We start from the raw sequence: 24,314 nt of genomic DNA on the forward strand, positions 1-24,314 counted from the left end.
ACATAAGTTCTGCAATCTGTAAATCACATCTCCTGCTGTTTTTCAGAGCAAAAGGTCCCTGTTTCTTATTACACATGCCCATCCAGCTTATGTAACGGGAATTCTTCCTTTTTCTATTTGGAACCTTATTATAAGACAATGTGTGCTATGTGAGGAGCTGAGCAATTTAAAAACTATAGTAATATTATTCTTATCGCTGTCATTTATTAAAGTTAATGTTATTCAGGGAAGTCATATGACGGGGCCATGCAAGCCCTACAAATGTGAGTGGCTGCATTTTGACTTCATGGTGACTGGCTCCAAAGCTGCTGACATCCTGATATATCCAAATCGCCAAAATGTTGCAAAGGAGTCGGGGGGCTATGATACAATGTTGGGAAATATGGGTTGAGTGGCCCTAGAAGCCAAATTTTCCATTCTGGCCACAGACATGTGGAAGCTAATGCAAAACAGTTTTAAAAATATAAGGTGTTATATTACACATACCAAAGTCAATTGAAGATTGATAAAATGTTTTCCGTGAGTGTTCACTGTCATGGGACTGCATATTCCACTAGAAGGAATAAGTATTTCACAAGCCACTCAAACCGAATTCCTTCTAGGGTTAACTGTCTTGACATTCTCTTGCTATTCCTTGCTGCATCTAATCTGAAAGATTTCCCCTGTGATCCACACCTACTCTCCTCACCCCACAACTAATAATATGTGAATCATTGGGCACAGCCTAAGGAGATGAAGGCAGAGCTGGCCCAGTTGCATGTGGTATGAGTGCCAAGTTCAAACATATCACCTTGTTTCGCTTTGGAACCTCCTATGTTTCTGTTGCACCATGATCTAACTATACTTTGTGGGAGGAAGTTAATACAGCGGTGCATGCACAGATTTGTCGTCTGCACCTGTTTAGAAAAGCCTATGCTAAACAGAATAACAAGACAATCATTTTATGTGCTCTATTATGTAATCAGCTGCACAGTTTTAAGTCTCTCAACTCTCACTCGCAATTAGAATTTACTCCGGTGCTGCGATACTTTGATTTGCAACAGTTTGAAATGTACTGTTCCATTTATGAAAAAAAATATAATAAAGGCTGTTTGCATCGAGTCTGATGCTGTGTACCATTAGCTCTCTGCTAACGAATTACAAATGTCACCAATAATCTCTTAATAAACTTAAGAAATGAAATGAGAGAGTGGAACTTTTCCTGCTCCCAGCCTGCAGAGGCTCACAACATTCATCCTCAGTTAAGCTTTTGGTTTTAGAAAATCCGTTGCTTGGCAACCAAATAACCCTTATCTTCCAGAGGTGGCATTTTGCTAAACTGTATTTTTATGTACTAGCTCTTCCTTAATACGGTACCTTGTAAATAATATATTTTTTAAAGCGGTTAACACAAAAGGGCACCATGAGACACTCCAAAAGCTCCATGACATTTATCATTAATGCAACAACCCTGATGCTTCTGTTAACGACCCACATTTTTGGCGATGGTATAAACGAAAAGATATAATAGGCATATCAGTTGCCATGGGAAAAGCTTCTAGAGCATTGCTTTGCACAGCACTCCTTCCTTCTCTCCCCCCCCCCCCCGCATCCTGTCTGCCACCTCCCTACAAAAAAGAGGCTAAAATGTCATGAGTTCTATGCTGATTGCAAACCACATGGTTCTTTCCTAGAAAGCCTCACGATTCCCCAAGAACAGCTGGATTAGTTAATGTGATGCTGCTGACCCTTCGTACCTCTGTAAAATAAATAAAGAATACTTGCATGTAAGAGGCTTCTGTAGGAAGAATTGGGGAGGGGTCACTTTGCATCACATATATAGATGAGCAAAAGTTTGTAGGTCACAAACAGTATACTCTTTGAATATTCTTACCTGTGAAGTAGTAAAAAATTTTTTTAAGGGAATGGTGTATTAGGAATACAGGAAACGGCACATTTAAATGTATTTTCTTCCCTTTTATTCATATATTGTTTGGTACACATGCATTGTATACAGAGGAGTGGGGCTATCTATGGTAGCACCAGGTTTCACATCAGTTTTCCTTTGGACAAACAAATGATCCTTAATGGAAAATAGCTGCGGTCAAGAGCACGAGTGCTAGGAACTAAGCCCCAGTGAAAGCTCATTACTTTTTTCCCTTTTCTTTTCTTGATTAACTGATATATATCATAACAGAAGCTACTGCTGACCTAACTTGTACAGAATCATTGGTCAAGTACATGCATAAAATGGCCTGTTGTAGAAATATATACAATTCTTTGTTTCTGAGAGAAGGCAAGGATTTTGATGAAAATATGAATACACAAAGAAGAAACTGATGGCATATTCTGATGTCTAACATGGCAGACTTGTCTTAGGGAAGGTGCCTCCTGGAACAGGGATGCCGACTTGAATAAAACATTGTGGGCACCCAGGTAAAGCCCGCCCCATATTATTGATCAAATGGCATTGGTGCACACACACCATTTGAATGGCAATGCCCATCACCTTTATTGCAGAAGCTGAAGTCCCCACGGCCCCTAGGAGTTGGCTCCTATGTCCTGGAACCTATTGGAAAAGTATTTGCGGGCCCAGTCACAGAGCCATTCTCCCCTCTGCCAGCAACTAGACAACCTGTGACCGAACAAACTCAGGTCCTTTTATGCATTGTTTTCTGGCCAGTCATGACTGTGGCCAGGGGCGCCAACTTGCCCCCCACAATGAGGGGTCGCGGTCATGTGACATGTCATGTGACACGTCACATGATGCTGCCCACTGCATGCAATCTTTGCACAGAGTGCACCTGGCAGTGGGGGGTGGCGGCCCCCTCAATATTTGGGGACCTGCTGCCCCCTGCCCAAAAATATGGGGGGGCTGAAGCCCCCTCCATCCCATCCCTGGCACTACTGGCTGTGGCCAGTGCCTGGCTGGCCAGCAAAGGAATCCCCAAGATCTGGGCCCTGATTGGCTCATTTTTAATCTCGCTTGCTGGTAATGCCCTCATGTTTGTGGCGGCCAAGGGAAACTCCTAATTGGCCAGAGACCATGTGGGTCTGGCTTGCAGGGAAGGAGGCCGAGGAAGTGGGTCCGTAACAAATACCTGACAGGGAAGTAGAGTGCCCATTCCTTTTGCACCAGGTGCCTCTAAGCTTGTGCTGAAACCTAGCCAGCTGATGTGAGGCAATGACATTATCGATCTGTGAGGCACGTCAGGGTTTAGCCCAGCCAAGCCTGCTGTGCAACTCTACCACCAACACATAGAAGGGGTGAGCTTGCCTCTCTCTTTTTGAGGATAGTGGCAATGACCTGACTGAGACCAGCTGTGCTCTGGATCCAGACATAGCAGCTCCAGGGGTGTCATCACAACTACTGCTGCTCACTAAGGATGCAAGAGCTGCTTGACAGAGCAAGCAGCGATGCTGATTAGAGCTTGCATTCCAAACCATCCCTCCCCTAGCAAGCACAGTGTTGGTGTTATTGCTATCTGCACTTAATGTGCTGGCATTTACCTTTTTCAAAAATGACCTAATCCTATCTCATGCAATTGCCTTCTCATTCCACAATGAAGAAGTACATACATATAAAAAAGAATGATAGTCACCCTTGAGACATTAAGGGAAAGAAGGAAGGAGAGGTGGAGGGAGAGAAATGAAGGGAAATGAAATTATTCTTGCAGCAAGGGCTTAGATACAGACATACCCTTAATGTGTATGAAGTTGGCAAATGGGTACCCGTTTTGTTGAGTACAAGCTCTTGTCACTATCAAGAGATGTTGGAAAACCGGTGAAGGGCTGAACATTGATTCTTGGTATAACAGAGTATGGTCCATAGCAGGTGAGAGCGGCAAAGGGCAAACACAATCCATATTCCTTTTATAGCATATGGCAAATGTTTATTGAAGACATAAATTGTTCAGACTGTGGCAGGAATCCACCTAGCACTCATGGGAAAATGTGGTGTGATCTCTTAGAGTAATCAAATGAAACTTTAACACATGGCATGATAAAAGTCTGTAATTTTATCAAGACAAGTTATTTGTTGTTTACAGTTTTAACAATTGTTTTCTGAAAATTTATCTTCTGTACCATGAAAATAAATAAAAACAGTATTTTTTTAAAGGGGGGGGGAATATATTCTTTAAATGAATTGTACCAATGCTGGTTTTTTTCTGTGGCAAGGGCAACTAAGAGGATAACTGTGGCATAAATAATGGAACTAAATTAAGGGGCAATGCAGAATGATCTCGTTCATAATACAAAGTAGCTCCAAAGAGTGTCCCACTGAACGGAAAAGAAAAAAGAAATTCTGGATAGCACGGGGGTTTGGATCTGCTGTTATACAAAACTATGTTAGTGCCACATATACTAGAGACATTGTTAATTAACAGAGCCCCCTCACACATGGATTATCCCTGTAGCTCTGCCAATGTCAGTTCCTGAATGGGTGATTTGCCAAGTAGGTGCCAGTTTTGTAATATACACTTTAGCAGGCATGGAAGGAATTCTTGCTTTCACACCCGCCTCCCGAATTGGCACTCTTTGTCCTCTTTGTGCCACTGTTTCCCATTCAGAAGTCTTATGGCTCTTGCGGAAAGTCAATGTCCATGTGTTTGCTTGGTAGGAAATGAAACCTGCTGACTGCAGATTTTCATGAAAGCCAAGATCCTGATTCAGAGCGCCATGCGTGCTCTAATATACATACTGAGGTCCTCTTCTGGAAGGGGCAGGTCTACAAAGATCAAATTAATAGGGAAGGGCCTACATGCAGTTCAGAATACATGCACTGAAGCATGTATACTTCCAAAGAATCACCCACTGGACTGAGAGAAAACTATATAACATTTTTGGAACTCAAAAGGTTGCAGAGCCTAACCTGAATTACAACATAATGAGGCGAGGAGGCAGTTAACAGCACATGGCTTGAGGTTCCATTGGCTGATGAGGGACCTCAGAATATGCCCACACTTCTACTGTATCTCCTCATTGCGCAGCTAGGCACAGGTACAGTGCAGGGATCCTCCATTGAGTTGATCTTCCTCCACCTTCATCTTCCTCCAAGTTTGATGTTTCTTCACTGGGACTGAGATTTAGGACTGCCAGCACCTTCCATGCCTCTTGCAAAAAGCAGAGTGCTCTACCATCAAGTGCTCTACAGGAAGGATTCCAGGAGAAGCAGGCAAGCAGATGAAGACCACTTCAGGGCCTGTTGATCTACTTCCTCCCCACCCAGCGCCACCAAGTGATCTAGCATCAACCAACATGTGGGAAGGATCCTGATATGGCAATTTTTAAACTACACTTCTAAAGCACACAACTGAGCATTACTTGTAAGCTACCTTGGTAGGATTTATATCCTGAAAGGTAGAGTATAAAGATATGCAATAATAAACAGACATGGCAAGGGACTGCACATGAGGAAGGACCCAGATGAATGTCTACACAGAGCAATCCTTCTCAAGGCTTAACCCTGAATCAGGTAGGCAAGCTCTTCACTTTGTGCTGAAACAGCCGTCGATGAGAAATCATTTGCTTCCTTTGAAACATTGTCCAAATTTTGAGCTATGTCAGTACAATATACAGAAGGATGTGCTCAAATCCCAATAAAATCAATGGAGCCTGATTTTTTTCCACCACTGTTTTCGTTGGCTCTTTGCAGACACACTTAACATTATCTGTATTGCACCACAAAGCATTTATTTATATGTCAAGGCTGTGAAGCAGTGCTTTGCTACATGTGCTTGAATCCTGCTGAAATAATTGTAGCTCAACTTGCTGTACATCCGGGCTTTTCCTGACATTTTGCCAATTCGGCAAAATTCCTCACTGACACCATTTTTACAACTGAAAACCAGGACATGTCAGGAATTTTCCTGACGTATGGCAAGCTTACGAGAGCCAGTGTGGTGTAGTGGTTAAGAGCGGTAGTCTCGTAATCTTGGGAACCGGGTTCGTGTCTCCGCTCCTCCACATGCAGCTGCTGGGTGACCTTGGGCTAGTCACACTTCTTTGAAGTCTCTCAGCCCCACTCACCTCATAGAGTGTTTGTTGTGGGGGAGGAAGGGAAAGGAGAATGTTAGCCGCTTTGAGACTCCTTAAAGGGAGTGAAAGGCGGGATATCAAATCCAAACTCTTCTTCTTCTTCTTCTTAGCCTGAAACAAACAGCTGCTTATTGATGAACAAGCTAATCCACAACTGCAGAGGAAATTAAAAGTATGCACAACAAGTTAAGGGGGGAGTCTTATCTCCAAAACATAAAAACTAGAGGCAGTATTTAACTCTAAAATTACCAATAACTACAGCATCAAATTGTAACTTGTTCACCAATTAAAATGCTCTAATTGTTTTTATGGTCCTGCTGTAGCCTCATGGCACAGCCATGGTGCCCTGATTAGGAAGGGGTCACTGAGCTTCTCCCCTACTACAGCAATATGGCCTTGGGAAAAACCTTACCTTTTAAGTAAGGAGAAGGTTGGTAAGATCAATGGAGATGTCCAATGACACAAAGGAAAGAGTGATTATTCAAATTGCAAGAACAACAAAAAAGAGAGGCCTGGAATAAGAAGTACTGAACCCGAAGAAGAAGCAGGCATGGCGAGGAAAGAACAAATGGGGCATGAAAAGCAGAAATGAATGCAGGGAGGATGGTCTGAATGGAAGCAGGGAAAGAATGGTAAGAGAACATGAAAAGAAAGGAAGGAGGGGGGAAAGCAGCAAAGGTGAAGAAGAAGGGAAAAGAAGCAGAGAGTAACTAGAATGTGGCAAATTAAGCAAAGCTTGCAGAGTAATTTGGCAATTAGGGTAATATCAACTGCAGACAAAGCTAACTATCCAGACTTGTTTTAAAAAGATAAAGTCAAATAAGAATTTCTGCATCTGTTTGGAAAAATATTGAGTAAAGGCTGTAGATCAAAGATAGCTGACAACTGGGAACATGCTTATCTATGAGTGTGTGCAGTTGATCACTTATAGCTTTTATAACCACGTGGAAAGGAAATCAATTAAGGGCATTTGATTTTGCTAGGCACTTCCATGTCTTTTTTAGTCTTTGTCAGCTTGATCATGGAAACAAATCACTCCTTTTGTACCCATTTTTCATGCCCAGATTGGTGGTAGTGCAGAAACAAGAGATTGTTGTTAGATAACCCCGGTTGTTATCCCAGGATCATGGAAAGAGGTACATAGAAGCACTGTGACATTTAAAAACACTAAGATTATGTGTTACTGTAAGTGCTAGGAGACTCATATGTCACAAGCATATATCGACTCCCTGTTTCTGATAGCAAGGGCTGGATTGTGATTTACAAATCCACAGTTTACTATTAGGACAAGGAACAGAAGCAAAGTCACCCACTGAGGCAGAAATGAATGTGTCAGCTTTGGCAAAGTCAAAATAAAATATAATTTTGTCTGATGCAATAGATGCTTTGCACTCCTCCTAATGTTTCCTTGAAATATTTATTGAACATCTCAAGCCGTGCAATAGAGTTGGGTTCCCTAGGGAAAAGAATTGAACCATGTTCCCTTTCTCCTGTAATATTTTCAGTATGTTTATTGCTTATGTAATGTTGTTATGTAATGTTGAATGTTTGGATACATAGTCTTTGTTTTGTCCTTTTGCCTCTTTCATGAACTCATGAAAGATTAATTTGTACTGTGAAGTAGGAGCAGTAATTGTAAGCAGGGGTTATTACAAATAAGAAGGCAAATTTTAAACCTTGATAATAGACGTATGATAAGCTAAGCAGTATGGCAGATAAACACAAATGGAAAGTTAATCACATCTGCAAACAAATAGGAAGGATAAGGTTCATGAAGAACAGTTAGTTTTTTCGTCCCCCTTACTTTGTCCTTCCCATTCCTTAGAAAGTTCCCATTTTTTTCTAAGCAGCAGTTGCTTGTATCTAGAAAGTGTGTTTAGTATTCATTGCACATAGCCCAACTGTTCTTTCCAAGAGACACTGAGTCACAGCTTTTGGCTAGAATGGATATCTCTGCAAAATAGACTAGAGTGAGGTCTAGCCAGATAATGGCTCCTTTTGCTAACCAGTGTTCTAGATAACACTACAGTCATGCCATGTCAAGATGATCAGATTTTGATCTGACAGCACAAAACCTGATAATGCCAAGCCTCCACCCAGTATCTGTGCAGTACCTGTGCTGTGTAGTGAAAAACTGAATTTTGGCCACATGGTAAATGAATAACCACATTACCATGCACCTAAAACAGCGTTTAATCTCTAATATGAGAGATGCTGAGGTTCAAGTTCGCTGAAACCTTTGTTCTCTCTTCTTTCTGCTGCTGTTGGGCTTGGATCCTCTAACTTTGACAAGGAAGTTAGCAAGCAGGAGAATGAGCAGTGTAGCTGCTGGTGTTGGCTTATTCTTCCTGCTAACTATACAAACCCCTTCCCCATATTCCCTCTACAATCTGTTAGAAGGTAAGGAAGGGCTGCTCAATCTGCTGCCAATACAAAAACCATGCACAAGCTGCTGCAACTTGACAGCTCACTGTCCCTCCCAGGGGGGCAACCCCCCCCCCAAAAAAAACCCCAAATCCAGCCATGTAGTGCACAATGTCCAGAATACTAAATAATGGGTGAGTCAGCAGCCGTGTTTCTGGGCTTCCCTGGATTCCAAGCCCTCACAGTAGTGGGAATCTACTATCCTATTAGTGGCAATACACTATCCTTCCCTAATTCCTTCTCTTTCCCAAGCAAAAGGACACCCAGCACTGGAAATATAGAAAATGCAAGGGCATATTAATTTTTATAAAGATCATAGGAGCTTGCCCAATTCTCAGATCTCAATCCTAAATATTTTATTTGAGCCATTTAAATCAGAGCAATTTGAGCACCGATTTCCCATTTAAAAGAATCTGATCATTAATTTCCCATTGAATTCCTATCAAGTAATACATTTGGTTAGACTGTGTTCATAAAAATAAAGCTCCAGTATTTTTGTGGAACCTGTTTTCAAACAAGAAGGCTTAACAAATTAAAACTTGTCCCTAGGGTGTCGAAAAATCATCCTAATAATGGTTATAGCATAATCCTAAGTATGTTTACTCAGAAATGTTCCCCTAGAGTGCCATTATTTTGGGGAAATCATCACATACTGGCAGATTTATGTTTGTGGAGTTTCAGTGGAGTAAAGTGTTATGGCTTCTTTGTGCAACAAACCCACTTAAAAGAACTTTCTGCAATAAAGAAAATGGTGGGGAAACTCACTAGGAAGTATGGGATAACAATGAATTGATGTGAAGTTGAATAACCTGGGTGTAGGCTTTGTACAAGCACATCAGGATGAATACTCAGTAAGCAGGTTGTCTGGAGGCGCCACAGTGATGTCAGTGGGGCTTCTGCCTGATTGTGTGTTTGGAATTACAGCAATGCAACCATGCATGCTTATTCAGAGGTAAGGACTGTTCACTTCAAGAAGCCTCGTTGCCAGGTAAGTGTGTGTTGCAATATTGCAGTTCAAGCTTATGCATGTCTGAGAGTAGGGATGAATGTATCTGTCACTTTCGGTTTTTCTCAGTTTCTCACTTTTCCAGTAAGTTGAGATCTCCACATTTCCACATCAGTTTGCAATTAAAGAAGTTCTCATGGAAGTTCATCAGCAAATTTCTCATAACATGCACATATATATTTTTTTGTATGCAATTTTGTCTGAGATACATCGTTTTGCAAAACAATTCCCCCTAATATATGTTATTTTTTTGGTATATGATTTTTTTTTGGCTAATATTTGCATTTCTGTACACATGACATACCCGTTGTTTTTGTCCATGGAGTTTTCTTGGCAGCGATACTGGAGTGGCTTGCCAGTTCCTGCTCCAGGTGCATCATGTTAAGTCAAAACTCTCCACTATGATCTGTCCATCTTGGTTGGCCTTGCACGACATAGCTCATAGCTTCTCTGGGCTATTCAAGTCCCTTCGCCATGATCACTGCAGATGATGACAGCAGTCATGAAATTAAGAGACGCATGCTTCTTGGGAGAAAAGTGATGATAAACCTAGACAGCATCTTAAAAAGCAGAGGCATCACCTTGCCAACAAAGGTCTGTATTGTTAAAGCTATGGTTTTCCCAGTAGTGATGTATGGAAGTGAGAGCTGGACCATAAAGAAGGCTGATCGCCAAAGAACTGATGCTTTTGAATTATGGTGCTGGAGGAGACTCTTGAGAGTCCCATGGACTGCAAGAAGATCAAACCTATCCATTCTTAAGGAATTCAGCCCTGGGTGCTCACTGGAAGGACAGATCCTGAAGTTGAGGCTCCAATTCTTTGGCTACCTCATGAGAAGAAATGACTCCCTGGAAAAGACTGTGATGTTGGGAAAGATTGAGGGCACAAGGAGAAGGGGACAACAGAGGACGAGATGGTTGGACAGTGTTCTCGAAGCTACCAACATGAGTTTGATCAAACTGCGGGAGGCAGTGGAAGACAGGAGTGCCTGGCATGCTCTGGTCCATGGGGTCATGAAGAGTCGGACACAACTAAACAACTAAACAACAACAAACAACAACACATGACATGGCTGGAGAACTGCACTGCAAAATTCGGAGAAGTGCAAATTTTGAAGGATAATAATAATAAATATTTATACCCCACCCATCTGGCTGGGCCACCACAAGGATGGCTGTGTTTGGGTCTGTATGTTGTTACAGAAATTAGGTATGTGTTGCTGCCAGACTGGGCATGGCAGCAGCCAATGCCCAACCAGCCGGCAAGGCACTGCTGATTGGCCCATTTGAAGTTATCTTTCTGGAGGGAAGTCCTACCCTGTGATTGTGCTGGTAGGGAGAATTCCCAGAATGGCCAGCAAATGCATGTGTTCTGGCTTCTGGGGATGGTGGCCAAGGGTGAGGGGCCACATCTGCCATCCACCTGAGAAAGGACTGAGCAGCCATTAGGTAGGTTTCCCTTCAAATGTGAACTGAATTAAATGTTGGCCTCATTCCTATTTGGGAATATGTTCCTTTGAACTCATTGGGGTTTAATTCCCTGCACAGAATAGGGTTGCTAATTTAGGGAAATGTAGCTGCCACAGGGCAGGGCAGGGAAAGCTACAGTGCAAAAACCCTAAGATGCCGTTGCATAAGACAATGTATGTAGTTATCATTCTAATGCTAGCAAACATAATGAAGCTAGAAAAATAGAAAACAGAAATGATACCTAAGTACAGCAGTCAGTAAAGCATACATAGGGTGTGTTGACATATTTGCTACACGGTAGAAATAAAAGAGAATACAATCTGGCTGTTTGCATCAACACAACATCCACCTTACTGTGCAAGCTGTGCAACTTGCGTTTAGAGTGGCACAAGTAGCAAAAGAGATGCAAGGAATTCTCAAGAAATGAGACTGGGGGAAATGAAGATGCAACAAACAAACGTAGCTTAGTTGCTGGTAGCCCAACTAGCTTCACTTTTGACTTTTCTATGCCTCTCTGGATCCTGTGAATTGCTTCCCGCAAAGCATGTCTCGGTTCTTCCTCCCACATAACAAATGGTACCTGGGCAATGTTGCCAATTTCATTTTGGCACTATGTAACCGCTAAAATGCAACCCCCACACAGGCAGCCCTGATATATATATATTTGCTGACAGATTGCATGGGTATATAGTATGATAAAAATATATTTGAAATCCAAGGGTGCTATCGGGGTTGGGGGGATTATATGTTACCTAAAGTCTTTCTGACCATGACAGGTAGCTTGTTCCTAAGGATTTGAAATCAAACCATCTTCCACTGAGCCCAATAATATCCGCCCTTGATCTAATAGGTTGCACCCAACATTATGGGATTAGAAGACAGCTTGTGCAAGCAGTCTTCCCCATCCCACCCCAACCCCCTCATTCTCTACCTGAACCCCCTGAAAATCCTGTCAGGAAGACAGGGCTGCAGTATACTCATGAAATGTTGGATAACACACAATGGGTTTTTGTAGTAACCTTTTCAGTCATGTCAATATGTGATTCTGCTAATTGGGAGCAGTTTGGCAATAAACTATGTGCATTCCACCCACGCCTATTGCCATTCAGAATAGCACTAGTTGACTGAAGGCCTCAGACTGCTGAACACATCTTCTTTACATTTCATGTAATAACAGTAGATGGTTTTGTGTTTTTGGTTTTTAAACCCACACAGTTACCGTTTAGCCCCCATCATTTTTTTAATGTTTTAATTTTATTTTTACTAAGGAAGCAGCCTGGTGTGGACACCAAAAGACAAAATTCTATAACGAATGCTGACAATGCAATGTTAGCGAGACCAGCACTCCACTGCTCAAGTGTGATCAAATTACTAAGTAAAAGTGACAGCTTATTGCATAATCACTCAAGAAACACCAATATGTTTTCTGAAGGGTTAGTTCATAACTTTGCTGAAACAAGTTAGCTGTATTATTATTTATTATGTTTATTGTGTGTGGGGGGGGAGTTATAAGAAAAATTATCCCCTCTTTCTACATCAAAGTGTGCTCAAGATGGCTCACAGCAAAAACAACAGCAAACTATAAAACACAAGCAATCATCACAACTTCATCATTTTGACCTTATATCCGCAACTTCCAAGATTAGTCTTGTTTGTGGAACGCCCTCCCATCAGATGTCAAGGAGATGAGTCATTAAATAACCTTTAGAAGACATCTGAAGGCAGCCCTATATAGGGAATCTTTTTAATGCGTCATGTTTTATTGTGTTTTTATATATGTTGGAAGCTGCCTAGAGTGACTAGGGCAACCCAGTCAGATGGGTGGGGCGGGGTAGTAGTAGTAGTAGTAGTAGTAGTAGTAGTAGTAGTAATAATAATACTGCAGTGTGCTCTATGAGGTTGGCCCAGTGGCTGCAGTTACTTTAAAACATGGCAGCTGGATTGCTTTGTGGGGACAAACTACCACCAGCATATAACATCCTGTCTGTAGAATTTGTACTGGCATCCATTCTGCTATGAGTCCACTGCTCAGTTACTTGGAGTGGGTATTTCAGTGTAGCTGCTGTTGAGATAAGATAGGCACTCACTCTCTGTACTGTTATGAGTTTGGTGGGGTAGGCTGTTTGCCAGGGCCCCCTTCCTAAATCCAGCATAGATTCAATTCCTGGAATGACCGCTCCCCGCCTAAAACGGGGGGCGCCCTTTGCGTGGACGCGTGCAGCCCCTAGATCTGGAGCGGCTCCAACACCATAGGCTTGGCTTTGCCTTCCCTCAGGTGGGATACCTGGAGGTCTCCGCCTACCTCAGTCAGTTGTCCAATCCCACCTGGGGGAAGCGTTGCCAAGGAGACCAGGCTAGGTAGGGGAGGGATTACCTGCCCACACAATAGAGGGAGGATCTTACCTGGGAATCCTCACTTGGCTCCATGCTAGCTTCCTGGCGAGGTAATGACCCTCTTAAGTATGGGCCATTAAGGTAAGAAAGGAAATGGCTCTGTGCCAGACAGCAAATGGGTGTCGCCCGTCCCTCAACTTGTTGGTAGTTAGAAAGATTAAACCGGGATAGGCAACTAAGGCCCATGGGCCGGATGCAGCACAATCGCCTTTTCAATCCGGCCCACGGACGGTCCGAGAATCAGCGTGTTTTTACATGAGTAGAATGTTTCCTTTTATTTAAAATGCATCTCTAGGTTATTTGTGGGGCATAGGAATTTGTTCATTTCCCCCTCAAAATATACTCTGGCCCACCACATGGTCTGAGGGATGGTGGACTGGCCCAAGGCTGAAAAAGGTTGCTGACCCCTGGACTAAGCCATATATCATAGAGACACCAGTCTTTGCTGAACCTCATTCTAGAGAAAACACAAACCCCGGGTGAGAGATTGGGGTGACGTGAAACAGCACTTTCCAGAGACAATTGAAGACATTTTTGTTTTGACAGGCTTTTTAGGCCTGTCAATCCAGCCAGATGAGTGGGGTATTATTAGTACCATCATCACCACTGTCATCATCATCATCATCATCATCTTTTTATTTTATCATCATCATTATCATTATTATTTTATTTTGTTTTATAGCTGGATAAAAGATCTCGTCTTTAGATGTTCATTTTGTTTTTAAAACATATATTCAGTTATCTTCTGTACTGTACTGTTTTTAAAACTATTTTAACCTGTTTTTATATATTTGTAAATCACCTTGACACAATTGTAGAAGGAGATTCATTAATTAAACAAACAAACAAACAAACAAAGCATGAGAAACAGATGCTTCTTTAAAAGGGAAGGTTAGTTGAGCTGCTCAAGGTTTTAAAATGAACCAACAATAAAATAGTTAAAAACCAATGGTAAGGAGACCAGATTAGGGGAACTCTCATTGGAATGAAATCCTCTTTGCTCTCTCCTGAAAAGCGAGCAGTAAGAAAGAAGGTCACGAGCATCTTCTCATGCAAGCTGTTTCAGAATCTTAGCACTACAGTCCTCTCTTTCTTATGTCTGCTTGCCATATCTCAGACAGCAAGGGAATAAAGGTTTTCCATAGACTGGAACAGATTTCCTGAACAGACTCACAGAACTGAAAGGGGACAGTTTTGGAGTTCTCCGAAATGAAAAATGAAAATCTGAGCGATTTTTCCTTCTGTGTCTAGAGATGGACAGGAATATTGCATTTAAAGTTTCTCATAAACAGCCACCTGAGAATAAGAGAATGAGCGCCACAGTTTTCAGTCACCTTGTATGTATGCACTACTGTCATTGGCTTAGACAGGTATGTGCATGCATACAAATACACCCCCTCCCAGATGTGTTCATGCATTCATCATGTGTGTGTTGAAGTTGACTCAGACTAGGGATTGACCCAAAACCATGACTTCTGAGCTTTGGAGGCAAGCAATGAAGCTGTTGTGTTACCCAATGTTTATTAAAATCCCTTCCATGGACAATAATAGTTACGTTTTTAGGAAGGATGTCCCCATGTATAGCTAAATAAGAATTAAAACATGAAATGTTTTGCAAACCGTTGATGAAATAAAAAATCCTTCTCAGCCGGAAAGTGAGGTTATTCAGTGTAAATAGATAACGGGATTGTTCCCAAAATGAGATAAGTAATCTCGGACAATAAATTTATATCCCCAACATTATTTTGTACATTTTATCTTATCTATGGAGTCAAAACGAATATTGGATTATTTCTTTTTTCTCCTGACATTAAACACTGGAATACACATACACACACAAATCTGCACGCCCTATCACTATTTTGGTGGGGGCCATTTGGAGGTAATAATGGCAATTCCAGAAGCAATCTGAGCTGGCTGATAACTTGGCATGTGTGGACAAAATGTGAGGCCATGTGGAATATCGGCCACACAGCAAATGCAATGTCTTCTCCTTTTCACTCCCAGCGCTTAGTTCTGTAGCCAGCCTTGGGGGGAGATGGGTAACAGCAGGAGCCTGCACAAATTGTACTCGCCCTGTCAACACACGTTCTGTCAGTGCTCATGCAATCTTCCTCTCCTCCTCAGCTCCATGGTGGATGAGAAATGAAGAGTTGAGGGGGTGGGGAGGTCTCAGCATTTGTAGGCTCTGGAAGCATGCACAAATTTGCTACAGAGCAGGATTTATGTGTTGCACGAATTCTGAACAGTGAAATTTTGCACAGCAGATGACGTATTTTTATATAACTGCAGGACTGGCCAGAGGTGGATTTAGGACAGTGCGATGGGTTCCACCACACTCGGTGCCAAGCCTAGGGGTTGCCACAGGGCATCACAACTAAGATGTACTGAACAGAAGGTGAGAGGCAGGGGGTGCCGAATTTTGGCCTTGCACAGGGCACCGCTGACATTTGAAATACCAAAGCTTTGCCATCCTTTTTGCTTGGGCATCGTTAATGAGAATCAGAATAGGTGAGGTTCAGAAACTCTGAGCCCACTGCAAGGCAAGCCAAATAGCTTTCCAAAGATTGGGACTGGCTTGAACAGGCTCAGGCAACTGCCAGCCCTCTCCAAAACAGTCATTCCCTTCTAGGCTTACCAGGTAGTTGGAGAATGTGGCTGCAGCAGAAAGTCCTTGCTGTTGGGCCTCATTAGACCAGGGAAGTCATGGGAGCATCATTTCTTATGGACAGAGTCAGCCATAGGGGCACTGGCACCAACAATTTTTGTTGGGGGTGCCCAGTCTCCACCGCCACCCTCCAATCACTGTGTGCTGCCACCAACACCCTGCCGCCTTACCTTTGGCACTCAGATGCCGCTGCAGTGACTGGGCTAGGGCCTGCGCCTTTGGGGCCTCTGTTGGGGCCCACTGGGGTAGTGGATGGAGGCCACGCAGCAGACAGAGACCCTGTTCTAGGTGCTGCAGTGGCACTGGAGCACATGTGCACACACCATGCTGCGATGTCATGATGTTGCAGCAATGTGATGTCATGACATTGCAGCGGGCATGTGCTAGGTACCCACAGTGTAGGACCCAAGTCAGCGTCGCTGTCTAGGGGAAACTGAGCAGAGACTTCTGTCCAGGGCCCACAGTGGACAGCTTAGGAGGTTAATCTGTGTGATGGAGATAAAAGAGACTATAAAGTGGGTTTTCCATGTACAGTTAAATAAGGTATAATGCAGGATGTGGTAGGATCGATAATGATTTTTACTTACCAAGAGTGGGGATTCAGATGGTTACTGAACGCTTGCCATGGAGAGATTCAGTGGTTAGACCATTTGCAGATACCGTAAGACAGACATAATCAACGGAATCATAGCAAAGCTGAATTAAACTGCTTCCCCTACAGTTCCATTAGGTGAACCAAGCAATCTTTTATCTCTTGTATGGACTTGCATAGAAAATTAAGTCATAGATAAGAACAGCTTGTCATCTGAAGCGGAGTGTTTCCCGATGAGCTTGTTCTGTCTCTCTGGACGCTCAGCCCTTCTCATCAAATAGGAGAGCCTTTAAGATGTTTCAGGGTATGAAAACCGACTTTGCTGTCTTATGACAAAGGGAGCTCATGCTGATCAGAGATCTTGGGCTACTGCCGTCATGGCGACATCCTGCATAGCTCCCCCTTCTGGCCACTGGATTTTTGCTTTTTGAAATATGGCAACCCTAGAAGAAATAAATAAGAAAGTCATGATAAGGTCTAAGTTACTGAGGGATGAGCATCCAAGTCATGAAGCCAAAATAAATCAGCTGGTCTACAAGGTGTTGGAATAATTCTCCCCCACCCCCGGTCTCTGAGCAGCCAAATAAATATGTGCACTTTAAATAAAGCTTTGCTGCCCTGATAACTTTACTGCTCCAGTAAAGTACTGGTGCTCCATTTTGTCTTGGCCATGATTAATGTAGACAAGGCAGACCAAGCAGGGGCTGGAGAACCCCACACGGAATTGCCTTTGAGTTGGCAGCTGAGAGTTGATCACAGCCCCTCTCATTGCCTCTTTTACGCTCTTGATTAGAAGATGATACCCAGCTCTGGAGGGACGCGGGTGGCGCTGTGGGTAAAACCGCAGCGCCTAGGACTTGCCGATCGCATGGTCGGCGGTTCGAATCCCTGCAGCGGGGTGTGCTCCCGTTGCTCGGTCCCAGCGCCTGCCAACCTAGCAGTTCGAAAGCACCCCTGGGTGCAAGTAGATAAATAGGGACCGCTTACTAGCGGGAAGGTAAACGGCGTTTCCGTGTGCTGCGCTGGCCCGCCAGAGCAGCTTCGTCACGCTGGCCACGTGACCCGGAAGTGTCTGCGGACAGCGCTGGCTCCCAGCCTATAGAGTGAGATGAGCGCACAACCCTAGAGTCTGTCAAGACTGGCCCATATGGGCAGGGGTACCTTTACCTTTACCTTTACCCAGCTCTACCTCCCATTTAAATCAGAACCAGTGAAGGTGGTGAATGTTCTGTGTGAGTGTCTGGAGGCAGCTGAAGGATGGATGACGGCTAACGGATTGAGGTTGAATCCGGACAAGACAGAAGTACTGTTTCTGGGGGACAGGGGGAGGGCGGATGTTTCTTGAATGGAGAATGGCTAAACCAGAATATGAAGCTTTCTCAGACTTGTTGGGATTCAAGAGAATGGTGCAAACTTAATTTGGCAGCTTCATTTTTAAAATGAGTGGTGCCAGAGTTTAGGTCAAACTCCTCCTAATCTTGATGTCCGAGGGCTGCTAACAGTTGTGATAATTCAGGAAGCACCCTAAGGGCAGAATCCCATGTGCCCAATTGCTGTAAAAGGGATAGTAAGAAGATCCATACTCACAGAGTGAAGCCAGCTCTATGGGCTACCATAGCCTTTGCTCATCACTAATAGAGGCTGAAATATAAGGCTGCCATATGTCTGGACATTACAGGGATTTCAAAGGTGGTGCATTGTCTTGGATCTTAGGCAAGTCAATTGGAAATCTTTTTGTGTGTGTGTTTTGAAAGAGAGAGAAAAAAGCTCGACAACTTTGGGATTAAAAAACTTTGGGTCTTAAAAAAAACTTCAAGAACTTTGGGGTTTTCCTTTAAAAGGGCTCATCAATTTTGAGGTCTTCCTAAAAAATGCTCAAAAACTTTTGGGACGTACTGGTTTATGAAATATGGCAACCCTACTGAAGTACCTCTCACAGGTCTGTGGGGAAATGACCCCATGGGACAGAATCATAGCTGTCAACTTTTTAAGGGAGATTCCCTTAAAACTGAGAGCCAGTGGTTAAGAGTGGTAGACTCGTAATCTGGTGAACCCGGTTTGCTTCTCCACATGCAGCTGCTGGGTGACCTTGGGCTAGTCACACTTCTTGAAGTCTCTCAGCCCCACTCACCTCACAGAGTGTTTGTTGTGGGGGAGGAAGGGAAAGGAGAATGTTAGCCGCTTTGAGACTCCTTCAGGTAGTAATAAAGCGGGATATCAAATCCAAACACTTCTTATTATTCCAAATAGGATTCCTCGCAAGAAAAGGGAAAAGTTGACAGCTATGGACAGAATAGGGACGCGGGTGGTGCTGTAGGTTAAACCACAGAGCCTAGGACTTGCCGATCAGAAGGTCGGTGGTTTGAATCCCCGAGACGGGGTGAGCTCCCATTGCTCTGTCCCAGCTCCTGCCAACCTAGCAGGTCAAAAGCACCTCAAAGTGCAAGTAGATAAATAGGTGCCGCTCTGGCGGGAAGGTAAACGGCGTTTCCATGCGCTGTTCTGGTTCGCCAGAAGCAGCTCAGTCCTGCTTACCACATGACCCGGAAGCTGTACGCCGGCTCCCTCGGCCAATAAAGCGAGATGAGCGCCACAACCCCAGAGTCGGCCACGACTGGACCTAATGGTCAGGAGTCCCTTTACCTTTACTATGGACAGAATGTGGGGCTGGCTCTACCATTAGAAACAGTGAGGAAGCCTTTAGGCAGCTGATCCCGGGGAGTCGTTCCCAGCGGCGGATTTAGGGGAGCACGACCAGTTAGGTCACACTGAGCGCCGAGTTTTTTTTGGGGGGGGCACGACTATGATTTTGAATGGAGCATGAGAGGCAGAGGGGCTGAGGACCGAGGTACTCTCTGTGTGTCCGGGAAATTCCGGGCATGTGGCAGGGCGAAAAAATCTCCACCTCATCTTTTCCGCAAGCTCTGAGGTAGCGCTTCTCTTCGTCTCCTGCTTTTTTGAGAGGAGAGGAGCGTGAGAGACTTGAAGCAACAGCAGCGGCGGCGGCGAGGAGCAAGAGCCCCAAGGAAGGATGCTCGGGGTCCAAGCCGCCCGCCTGGTTTTCAGGCGCTCTCTTTCCCCTCACGCGGGGCGCTTCTCGTCTCGCCCCCCGCCTTCCCGCCAAACCTTCCCCCTCCCTCCCCTCCCCGCGCTCTGCTCCTTCTAAGTCGCGCTCGCGCGCCAACTCCGCCTGCGTCTCGCGCGCAGCTCTTTTCTTCCAGCGTAGCGCGCGCGCGCGAGCGCTACATGCGTCCCCCCCCCTCCTTTCTCGCAGCTACGCGCAGACGCGCACGCGCAGACACCGGCCGCGCGAGCCGCGACAGCGCTCTCTCGGAGCGCGTTCGGTCCGAGGAGGCTGCGAAGTCCCTCGCGGAGAGAGAGAGAGAGAGAGAGCGTGTGTCTTTGGCGGGGATTATTTCGTTCTCTCTCGCTCGCTTCCTTCCCCGCCAGGCGCAACGCCTCTCACTAGCCCGGAGAGAAGCGAGCGAATAAGAGGGCGGTGTTTGCTTTTCCATTTCGAGGGGAGGAAAGAAGCAGCCGAGACGGTGTGGAAATGCGAATCCTCCGGCGCTGGCTGCTCGCGTCCCTGCCGCTCTTCTTCTTCTTCTTCTGCCTCTGCCGACGCGGTGAGTGTCTGTGGCGCGTGAGGGAGGCCACTTCGCCCGGCCTCGCCTCGCCTCCAGCCTCACGGGCCCCTCTCTCGAAACGGGGGGTCTGCCTTCCCCTCGCTGCCAAACTTGAGGGAGACTTCTCGGGATGAGCGCGGAGCCTGAGGTGCAGGGCAGCCATGCCCTCGCGGGTGGGGGGGGGAGGGAGGGAGGGAGGGAGAGCCCCTGAGGGAAGAAGAAGAAGAAGAAGAGGAAGAAAGGACAAGAAGCACCTGCTGTTTCCCAGGGTCTCTCCTGAGGGAAGCTCGGGCCAGCCTGAGCCAACTCCGAGGGGCCGAGGTCCCTTCAGAACCAGCCCCCCCCCCAAAATTGAGCTCTCCTCTCCCCCATCGCCAATCGAATGGGGTGCATGCTCCGATTCTTGCGATCGATTATGTGGGGCGGGGCTTCGCCCCTCTTATTTTATTCAGGTTGGCACCCTCCCCTAGATGCCAAGTTCTAGGAGCTGAGGGATTCCCCCCCCTCCAATAAAATATTTGAGGGGGCCGCTCCCCCCCAGTTGATGGGCATTGCCATTGAATGGTGTGCATGCACTGGATCGATTGTGTGGGACGGGGTTTACCCATAGGCATAGCCAAGGGGGCAGAGGGGGGCAGCTGCCCCCCTCCATAACAAAAATGCATAGCAAACTGAGGTTCTGCCCCCCTATATCAAAAATCCTGGCTATGTCCATGGGCTTACCCCCCAATATTTTATTCAAGTAGGCACCCTCCCCTAGAAGCCAACTTCTAGGTGCTATGGGATCTCATAAATATTTGAGGGGGCCAATTCAAATGCCGATTTGATTATGTGGGGCAGGGCTTGCCCATGGGCATAACCAATGGGGGCAGGGAGGGGCAGCTGCCCCCCACCAATAATCAATAAAAAGCATTAGCAAACTGAGGTTCTGCCCCCCCCCGCAACAAAAGGCCTGCCCCTCCTAACAAAAATCCTGGCCATGTCCATGGGCTTACCTCCAATATTTTATTCAAGTTGGCACCCTCCCATAGGAACCAACTTCTAGGGACTGAGGGGTCTTCACCCCCAATAAAAAATTTGAGGAGACTGGGGCTCCCAAAATTGATGGGCATTGCCATTCAAATGGTGTGCATGCACCATGCAATGTGATCAACTATGAGGGGCGGGGTGTACCTGTGCTCCCCAAATATTTTATTCAAGTTGGCACCCATGCACCCTCCTGACCTCCTGCTCCAGGCGGGGTGCCCCTGTTTCTCTCCAGGATTGCCAGCAGACACATCGATTGGGAGCAAGCTGGGGGGGGGCTCCTTCCCCCTTCCTTTTGCCTGAACTGTGAAACCACAAGGGAAAGCCTCGCTTGGTTGCATTGCAGAGCAGGAAGGAAGGATGCCCCCAAGGCATAAGCTGTGCACAAGGAAGCAGGGAAATAGGGGGCGGGGGGGGGGGGAGAGAGAGAGATGCTGCTGCTGCTTCAGCCATTTGTTCTCTGCCTTAGCCAGGCAGGAGGAAGCGCTCCTGTTGGCATCTGCACATGACATAAGGAAGAGAGAGAGAGAGGGAAGGAAGAGAGTCACTGAATGAGAAATTGCCTACAGTCCAAACAACGCGTTGGAAACAGGCATCGACCTGCCTGTGCAATGTGTTCTGTGTTGGATTGCACTGCGTGTTCGGGCAGTTGTCATTGAGTAGCAACTGCAAGCCACGAATGTGAGAGCTGTTGCCATTGACATGAATGACACTTGTGTCCAATGAGGTTGGGGGTGGGGGTGTCATAAGTGGGATACAGTGAGAGCGGGCGAGGATGGGAATTTCTCGAAGGAATCGTGTCAAATAGATGAGCTAGGCGTGCGAGCAAAACAACTAACTGTCCAATAATGTATCTGAAGAAGTGTGCATGCACACGAAAGCTCATACCAATAACAAACTTAGTTGGTCTCTAAGGTGCTACTGGAAGGATTTTTTTTTTTTTTTGTCCAATAAATGTAAAATGAAATGAAATACGTGGTCAGGTTGTTATTTGCATGGAACATATAATGATGTCTGTGGTTACATTATTAGCGTTTGGCAAACAGAGGACTGGAGCATATTGCTTCCTGTGCTGTGAGTGAAAGTAAATATTTCCTGCAGTCGTTTATACCCATGTCCAGTTTTACAACAGATAAAGTAGATATTAACCTACATTTTTGTCCAATAGGTGCTGCTGCTTTTGGTTCATTAAACCTTTGTAAACTGTAAGGGATCAGTGTCATATACCAGCTATGCAGGAGATGCCATTATATTAAATGTATGATTTATTGCACATATAAAAGTAATCTGAGTTCCCATTTTGAAGACTGCTGGAAGGGCTTAATTTATAGCTAACTGTGACTGGTTCAACAGAGGTTACATTAAAATGACTTGAGTAATTTAATGCCATTCTTATTGTCATTATTAAGTGCTTGGGGTTGATTCTTTACAAAGAGGTCATTTTAATGAAATTAGTATGTCCACAATTGTAGGTCAAAATAGGTATACTGTAGTAGCAGAAATCTACTAACTGAAGTCAGTGGCAAACTCAACAGTAGATGAACTTTATTTATTTCCTCATAATGAGAAAATGATTGTTTTTGTCTGCATCTGTTGCTTGCAACCTTAATACTACAGGAATATTTACTGAGCCTTATTTTTAAAAAGCCTGCTTTTTCTGTAGCTTTATATTATAAATCATCTTAGTTAAAAGATGTAAATCAGAACCTTGAGTTTTGCAGACTTGATGAAACATTTCCTTACTGAAGATCCACAAAGCTTACATTGAAAAATAGAATGCTAATTTGTGATATGTGAATATGAAACTTGGACATGCTAAAACATACAGCACCAATAAGATCAACAATACATCAGGTGTAACATTAGCTATATACGTCTGAAGGCCCCTGATTATTTTTCAAATATGACCCGAGGGACTACAGCAGGTTGTATCATCTCAGGGTTAGTCTGTTGTTGATCCTCTTGAGTGAGAATGACTTGTATACTGAATTATGGGATTGTTCCCATGAATGAATATACTGTACTAAGTACTGGAGTATCATAGTAAATTTGGATGCTCGTTACCTGTTACTGTTTTCTAATCTATTCAATATTTCCACTTTGCCTAACATTTGGTTTTGTATTTTTTTTAATTATAAAAAAAAGTCTAGTTCCAAAATTATTGAGGAAATCTTTGTGTTTGTGCGCATGGAGCATACATATAACCTCTTTGAGTCCCATCTGGGGAAAAGGTGTGGTATAAATAAATATATAGTAACTACTCGGTGGGGACATGGGTGGCGCTGTGGTGTAAACCACTGAGCCTAGGGCTTGCTGATTGGAAGGTCGCGGTTCAAATCCCCATGACCGGGTGAGCTCCCGTTGCTCGGTCCCTGCTCCTGTCAACCTAGCAGTTCGAAAGCACATCAAAGTGCAAGTAGATAAATAGGTACCGCTCTGGCAGGAAGGTAAACGCCGTTTCTGTGCTCTGCTCTGGTTCGCCAGAAGCGGCTTAGTCAAGGCTGGCCACATGACCCGGAAGCTGTACGCCGGCTCCCTTGGCCAGTAAAGCGAGATGAGCGCCGCAACCCCAGAGTCGGCCACGACTGGACCTAATGGTCAGGGGTCCCTTTACCTTTAACTACTCAGTAAGACTAGCATGAAAAGTGTTTGCCATGACAATGCTGAAGACTGTGGGGATTTGATTGATCATGATATGTAGACTTAGTTCATGGTGTATTGTTGCAATTTCATTTGCTTCGTTTCAATGCAACTTTTTTCCTTCGTTTTGCGTTGTGTTGCTTATAATATACTTGCATGAAATATCCTCCTCTTGGAAGCACCATTATTCATATTTTCAGCTGTGCTGCATAAATGAATGTGTGGGTGTTTGGCATCCTTACTAGTCTTTTGCCTCTCCCCAGTCTTAAATCTCTGGAAAGTATTGCCCGGTTGCACATTAATGGCCAGCGGTAACTCCTCAACTGAATGATCTTTTGTACTCTCTTTGTTTATTTCTCTCCATTGAGACTGGTTGGGGCCTATTTAGTGAATCTTGACCATATGAATATAAATGGCGGTGCACAGATTAAACCAGAGGCTGAGCAAAAG

At 44.7% G+C, this 24,314-nt stretch overlaps 1 protein-coding gene across 6 annotated transcripts in view; it reads left to right on the top strand.

The window, feature by feature from the left end:
- Positions 1–19,852: 19,852 nt before the first annotated feature.
- The window catches only part of PTPRZ1 (protein tyrosine phosphatase receptor type Z1), a 122,884-nt gene continuing 118,422 nt past the window's right edge, over positions 19,853–24,314 (top strand). For 3 of the 6 annotated variants that reach the window (XM_081877757.1, XM_081877758.1, XM_081877759.1), the window contains exon 1: positions 19,853–20,198. In XM_081877757.1, coding sequence (XP_081733883.1) covers positions 20,126–20,198 — 73 coding nt within the window. In that variant the 5' untranslated portion in view covers positions 19,853–20,125. The remainder of the gene's footprint in view (positions 20,199–24,314) is intronic. The other 3 variants (XM_081877756.1, XM_081877761.1, XM_081877760.1) reach the window with 3 other exon arrangements.

This window comes from Podarcis erhardii, assembly GCF_964252035.2.
Source record: "Podarcis erhardii genome assembly, chromosome: 10".
Lineage (NCBI taxonomy): Eukaryota > Metazoa > Chordata > Lepidosauria > Squamata > Lacertidae > Podarcis > Podarcis erhardii.